General features: G+C 38.7%; 1 protein-coding gene across 1 annotated transcript in view; it reads left to right on the forward strand.

Moving 5' to 3' along the window:
- Window positions 1–7210, forward strand: part of LOC107748568 (formin-like protein 2) — a 34404-nt gene that overhangs the window by 2536 nt on the left and 24658 nt on the right. Inside the window, exons 2-4 of the mRNA XM_016563416.1 lie at window positions 3604–3687; window positions 4911–4987; window positions 5114–5197. Of these exons, the coding sequence (XP_016418902.1) occupies window positions 3604–3687; window positions 4911–4987; window positions 5114–5197 (245 nt within the window). The remainder of the gene's footprint in view (window positions 1–3603; window positions 3688–4910; window positions 4988–5113; window positions 5198–7210) is intronic.

The following is a 7210-nucleotide window of genomic DNA, read 5'->3' on the forward strand; positions in this document are numbered from 1 at the left end:
GCGTTGCGTGATTAGTGACGAATGCGGAGAGAGAACAAAACAAAACGCTGGTCACTAATTAGAAGTACAAACCGAGGATTTGTAAAGAAAAATGTTGGAGGATTTCGATATAAACCAAGAGGAGACTGGTTTTCCTTTGCTAAAGTAAGGAAACTTTGGTCCTATAAACAAACTCGCGAGACTAGCGTATCTCAGAGGCGCGCGCGGTGCGCATACGTGCTGCGTCATCCGCCGGAAAGGCTTCTGTGTATGACAGATGATGCAAGTGAGAGAAAAGTGTTTATTACATTTGAAATATGGATATTTTTCTTACATAAACGCATGAATTCACTACAGGAGGCCTTTATTCACCCCCCCGGAGCGGTGTGCGGCACGTTTTATTATGAATGTGCGCGCTTTATTTTGTGGACTGTTCAACTGCAACACCCGCTGACTGCAATGATAGTGCTTGGAATAGCCAGGACAATTTTTAATATAACTCCGACTGGATTCGTCTCAAAGAAGAAAGTCATATTCACCTAGGATGCTTCGAGGGTGAGTAAAACACAAGCAAATTTGGGTGAACTAACCCTTTAATCCAGTCATCGCAACGTGCTCTGTAGGCCACTGTGTTCCCTGCATGTTCCTTTAAATAGGATTCTTTTAGGTGCTTTAACATGAGCAATAACCCGTGGCATCAAAAGTAAATGCACTTATTTGGATACAGATAGAGCTACGATGTCAGTATGGTCTTGTTGGTTGATATTTCAGCCATTGGCACAATCTGTCTGATTGTTGTCTGTAATGGGGTCTGAAATGCTCCAGTTTGTCAGGAAGGGCTCTTCAAGATAATGTCTTGGGAGACATACATGATATCTATCCTGTGATTTAATTTTCTCATCAGAATCTAGCTTGCAGTCTATTAAAATTACATTTGGAGTGGTACAAATTTCTCCCCAGAGACCCTAAATTTCCCTTCGGAGATCAGTAAAGTGTAACTACCTGTCTCTGTATTGTACCATTGACTTTGATCAGACCTGTTTTCTTATTGATATTAGCTGCTCCTGTTCATGTCTGTAATTACAGTGCCTTGATTAATGTAACGGATTCAAAACCACATTCTTTTGACAAGCTTTACATGTGAAGTTCTCAAGGGTCTTTAATCAATGCACTTATAATAGGTCATCCGTTGCTTATCACCCTGATTGGATTTTCAGGGTGTCCTCCAAACAGACACACATCATTTGCTTACATTAGAGACCTGCCCTCTGAACACTCATGATCTAATCAGTGCATTGAGAATCAAAAGTCTGCAAATCAGCATAACCGCTTCATGCCATGTGTGCATCGTGCATGTGTGTGGGCATGTCTGTCTGTTTGAGTCTGAGTTTGTGCCTGAGAGAGGAGAAACGAAGCGGGGGGAGTGAATGCAAATTGGTTAATGCTGCCTCGTTTTCTCAGATTTGCATCACAAATTCTGTCCCAATAGAGTTGGCTTTTGCAGCCCAAGTCTCTTCACCCTCTTCCACATGTTGGGCACGGCTGCTGTGTTTTCATTTGATGCTCAGACTGTTAGATTTCCAGAGCTTTTCTCTTATTAATCATTTAATCAAACTTGGGCTTGGCTTATTATGCCCAAATAGAAGAACAGAAAGTAACCAGAAAAATGCATGAGGAACTAACAGTATGTTTCAGCCAGTTATCTTTGATGGGCTCAGTTAAATTAATTTAAATATCATTTAAATTCAAGCAATGGATTAAACGGATTCTATCATTCCATTATATTACTTAAAGGGGTCCTATTATGCTCTTTTACAAAGTCTTGATTTTGTTTTGGGGGTGTACTAGAACAGGGTCTCATACTAGGTTGTTCGAAAAACACATTATTTTTCACATATTTTACATTATTACAACACCTCTCTCCCCAGTCTGGCATGAACGGCTTGAATAGTTCCTGTATTAAATGAAGGCCCGCCTTCTGAAATACGAAATGTGCTGTGATTGGTTAGCTGGGCCAGTGTGTGTTGTGATTGGTTAGCTGGGCCAGTGTGTGTTGTGATTGGTTAGCTGGGCCAGTGTGTGTTGTGATTGGTTAGCTGGGCCAGTGTGTGTTGTGATTGGTTAGCTGGGCCAGTGTGTCTTGTGATTGGTTAGCTGGGCCAGTGTGTCTTGTGATTGGTTAGCTGGGCCAGTGTGTCTTGTGATTGGTTAGCTGGGTTGTAGTCCAAACGAGTCGTTCGTTGTAGTTTTTGAAAAGTGATTTCTGTTAAATAAAATATCTCCTTTTGAAGTGGACTTTGAACTTTGTAACTTTGCAGATCTTTTTTATGCTCAAACAGCAACATTACAGACTAACTAAAGTTGAAAAAGTGAAAAAGCTTAATAGGATCCCTTTAAAGGGATAGTTCACCCAAAAATGAAAATTCTGTCATTAGTTACTCACCCTCATGTCGTTCCAAACCCGTAAGACCTTTCGTTCATCTTCAGAACACAAATTAAGGTATTTTGATGGAATCTGAGAGCTCTCTGACCCTTCATAGACAGCAAGGATATTACCATGATCAAGGCACAGAAACGTAGCAAAGACATTGGTAAAATAGTCCATGTGACAAAAGTGGTTCAACCGTAATTTTACGAAGCTACGAGAATGCTTTTTGTGCGCAAAGAAAACAATAATAGCTTAACTTATTCAGCGGTTCTACTCCCGAGTTACCGTCTTCTGCCATTTTGGGGAGTACCCCAGAACGTAATCAATGTAATGAGCGTTGTTTACGTTCAGCATGCGCGCGCTGTCTACTGAACATAAACAATGCTGATTACGTTAAGCGAAAGCGTGCACATGCTGAAAATAAATTAAATAAAACTGTAAATAGAGCAATTTAAGTACATTACGGAAGTGCACTTTTTTTCACCTGGGAAAAACTGCTCTAAACAAAATGCTTGTGAATATGGATGCGAGAGGACAACATTTTATTGGTGGAAACACTATTATGGATTATGGACTGGTATTTTGCCCAGAACCGACAGTTTCAAGTGACACATTAATAATGGTTTTGTTTTTTACGAACACAGTTAATTGATGGTCTGGACTTGTGTGGATCACATGTGGATTATTGTGATGTATTTATCAGCTGTTTGGACTCCATTGGTGAGCAAGTGATGTAATGTTAAATTTCTCCAAAATCTGTTCTGATGAACAAACAAACTCATCTACATGTTGGATTTTTAGCAAATTCCCATTTTTGAGTGAACTATTCCTTTAGGGAGCCTCATGAATGTTTCATTAAATTAATACTTTTTTTAAAATGCTGATGATATTCTGTATGAAATTGCAGATATTTATTTTCTGTATGATTGTTGCAGAGAAGAATTAGATATTTAGTCTGTTCACAGACGGAATCTAGATTTGAACTTGGATGAGAGATGAGACAAAATAGTAAGCTGGTTATGCACTGCTTGTGACGTCTTTGCTTTTGAACAACTTGCAAAGAAAAATCCATGGTGTCTCTAGAGACTAGCTATTTAGCTTTTCATCACTTGTGTTTTTTGATTAACATGTTATGTACAGAATGCCTTCAAACGTGTGAGAAAAAAGAATGTTGACTCTTTTTCTGTCTTTCTCAGAACTCCATGAACCTTCCTCCGGATAAAGTGAGGCTCCTTAGACAGTATGACAATGAAAAAAAATGGGAGCTGATATGTGATCAGGTGAGAGAGTCTGTTTACATGCATTCTGCATATTGAGTGTCAGATAAGCCAGAAAGAAATTTTACAGAACTGTTATATAACCTCTTAGTCAGAGGTTGTTACAGCTGTCTTTTTTTCCTTTTCACAGAAAATTCAAGTCTTTATTATACCCAATGTTAACTCTATAAAGCCTAATGTATCATATTTGATAGGCAAGTTTCATGGCCTCTAAATTATCAACATGCTCAAACTTTGCTAAAAAACCTGTTGTACAAAATCTACTTCATGCCTTTTTCATCTGATTGATAGTTTTTAGCACGTAAAAGACCTTTTATTATAATTCAAAAAATGTCCTCCTTTAGGTTGTGGTACATGTGTCTTTTTGCGGTGAAATCTTATAAACCGTAAGAATAACTTTTATATTGTTTGTGATATTTCCAGAGGAAAACTTACTGGACTGAAGCAACTTGATTATCAATGTTTTTTTTTAAATTAATAATAATGATGAAACGGTAGAGAAATCATATTAAATTGTCAGTATCAAATATGAAAAATTAATATGTACATCCCTTAATCATCTTTGTATTGCATGACATTATATGTTTGGCTCCCCAGAATAAAAACTACAGAGTTTCAGTTATAAACTAAGTATAATATCATAATACTATTGAGAGATATAGAGTGACAATTGCTATTTCTGTGCTTTAATGTTATAAAGATCTCACTGATTTACATTACAAGTAGGGATGCAACGATTATAGATTTTGTTGGTACGATTATTGTCTGAGGAATAATCACGGTTTTACGATTATGACGATTATTATGCATTTATTCATTTCCCAACATTACTAATGTATAAAATCACATGAACACTCTTTAGATATTAAAGTGTTATTTATTGCTGGCTTTTGAAACAGAAATAACACAGTAACCAACAATACAACACACAATAATAATAAACAAAAGACAAACAAGTTTCCTTCAAGGTTATAAGTGTAACAGCACTCCTGTGGTGGGTAAAAAATATATAATTTTCAAGATCAGCAAGCTCAAAAAGGATGTAAAAAATAAAACCGTTTAAAAATATATATAAATGTGTGTAACTTTCTGATAAGTTGACAACTTGTTTGAAAGTATTCCACATTCATCATCAAAAAGTTGATGATAAAAGATTGGCATTTGCTACTTTCCAACCAAATCAAGTACATACTTGCTCAGAAGTGGACATCTCTTCCTCTTGACAGAAATTTAGAAGGCGAGTTCAAGAGTCAACTCAAGTGCTCAGAGAGCTGGAGATATCTCTTAGGACCAATCACATCGGGTGAGTCACATGTCCAATGAATCAACCTCAATGTAACATGAATTAAGTTCATTTTAGAACTGTGAAAGGTTTCTTTTGAGTTATTCAGTCGGAGAAAGGTTATTAAATGTTTTGTTCTTCACTTAGGTGGGTGAGAGAGTTTCTCAATGAGGAAAATAAAGGGCTTGATGTTCTTGTGGAGTACCTGTCTTTTGCCCAGTATGCTGTGACGTAAGTAGTTCTTTTGCTTGTCAATCTTAATTTTTGTCTTTCCTGCTGTCTTTTGCTTTCGCTTACCACCTCAGAACACTTTGGCTAGGGGTTGTCACAACAGTCGACTGTTGTTAATGAAATCTTGTCACCCCTCACTGCTAGGTTGCTTTTGACAAAAGAAAGAGGGGTGATGAATTAAATAAGTGCCTCATTTAGCATTGACAGAAGGTTTGATGAATGGAAATGTGCAAGGTTCATATTTATATAGGTCAGTGTGAAAGCAAGATTGAATACGATAAATTGGAATACTGTGAAAAAAGTTTTTCAGCATCTTGTGATGTGATCACCATTTTAGCTTAAAAAGTACCTAATGTTTTATATAAACTAGGGCTGTCAGTTTAACGCATTAACTTAATTATGAAAAAATAACACAATTAAAATATTTTAACGCAGTTAATGCACTAGCCCCGCCCCAGACCTGTACGTCATCTTACATTTCATACAGTTGACTGTTGACATATATGATGCAGGGCAACAACTTAATAAATGCAGTTCTGTCATGACAACTCTCAGAGGGATTGGCATGGTAATGTACATGACAATGCTACGCTGCTGCTGCTGGTGCTGCGGCAGAGCAAGTACCGAGACTTGCTACTGCCAATACATCCACAACATGCTGCTGATCTGTACCAATAAAGCCACAGCAGAACTGTTAAGCATCTGTGAGCAACGTAGCGGTGTTTAGTTTCTGAATGAATCTGCGTTTTGAACGACTTGTGTGAATCAATGATTCAAAAGCCCATTCATAGAGAGAGCCGTTTACTTAAAGGTGCAATAGGTGATTGTCTTCAGAAACATTTTTTGTTATGCTGGTTGAAAGTCTCTTCACATCCCGATAGCAATCATTAAGTTAAGTGGTCTAAATGTATTTGTCTGTATTTATATATTCTGTGGAAGGTGTAGGATCAAGAAATGTTCGTCTAATCAAAATGTTCGGTCCGAGCGTTTTAATATGCTTTCCTACCTGCCTGTCAACGTATGTATTAGCATACCTCTGCGCACCCAATTTGCGCAGACAGGATATGTCATCAGAGCGTTCATGCACGCTGTGCAGACAGAGCGAGGATGGCAGGCAAACATCAACAAGCCGATCTTCCTTCCTGGTATTGTAGTACTTTTAAAGATTTCTCACCGGTGAATGACACATGATGTAGCCCAGCGGTTAATCCAGTCCTCGCGCCAGCTCGTTAGAAGTGAGCTACGTGCATGAACTGTGTTCCGATCGATATGATCCCTACACAGTGTTCATTGCTCCCTACTCCCTGAGCGGGGGAAATCCGTTGAAGTTTACTTCACTTCGGAACATGGGCTGGAATTGGGAACCTGATGTAGCCTATTGTAGTAATGTTGTCTCTGGTCTGTGAGTGTATATGCGTTCAGGGAGCGTGGCTTTGGACGGCGATTGCAGGGAGGGTGGGACGTTCGCTTTCAGTGCTATCAGGCTAAAGTTAGCATTTTCCAAGATCTCCTATTGCACCTTTAATTCCTGAATCAGCTGTTTGAACGAATCGAATGAATGAATGACTCATAAAGACATTCACCGTCACCTGCTGGCAGTTTTAGTTTCTTCTTTAGAGGATGATTTCATTTGAACGTATAGGAATAGATCTGCTACGCTGCTGCTGCGGCAGAGCTAGTACCCAGACTTGCTACTGCCAATACATCCACAACATGCTGCTGTAAGCATGTAAGAAATACTGCTGCTGGTTATTCACACATATGAATAACCCCCCACAAAGCAGGGGACACTTTACACAAAACAATACAAGCCAATATATGCATGCCGCTGAATATAATGATAAACTGCTGCATCAGTGGACATGCATGTATCCACACACATGAAGATGAACAGACAAGGAAAGACAAGACATCCCCCACAAAGCAGATCTATCGCCAAGACATTTGTACTGCTGCTGCTCCGAAGAGCCATGTGAACCGCGTGTATTACTATCTATGTGAGCCTGGCCTACC

Source organism: Sinocyclocheilus rhinocerous, unplaced genomic scaffold (genome assembly GCF_001515625.1).
Source record: "Sinocyclocheilus rhinocerous isolate Xijiao unplaced genomic scaffold, SAMN03320098_v1.1 scaffold349, whole genome shotgun sequence".
Lineage (NCBI taxonomy): Eukaryota > Metazoa > Chordata > Actinopteri > Cypriniformes > Cyprinidae > Sinocyclocheilus > Sinocyclocheilus rhinocerous.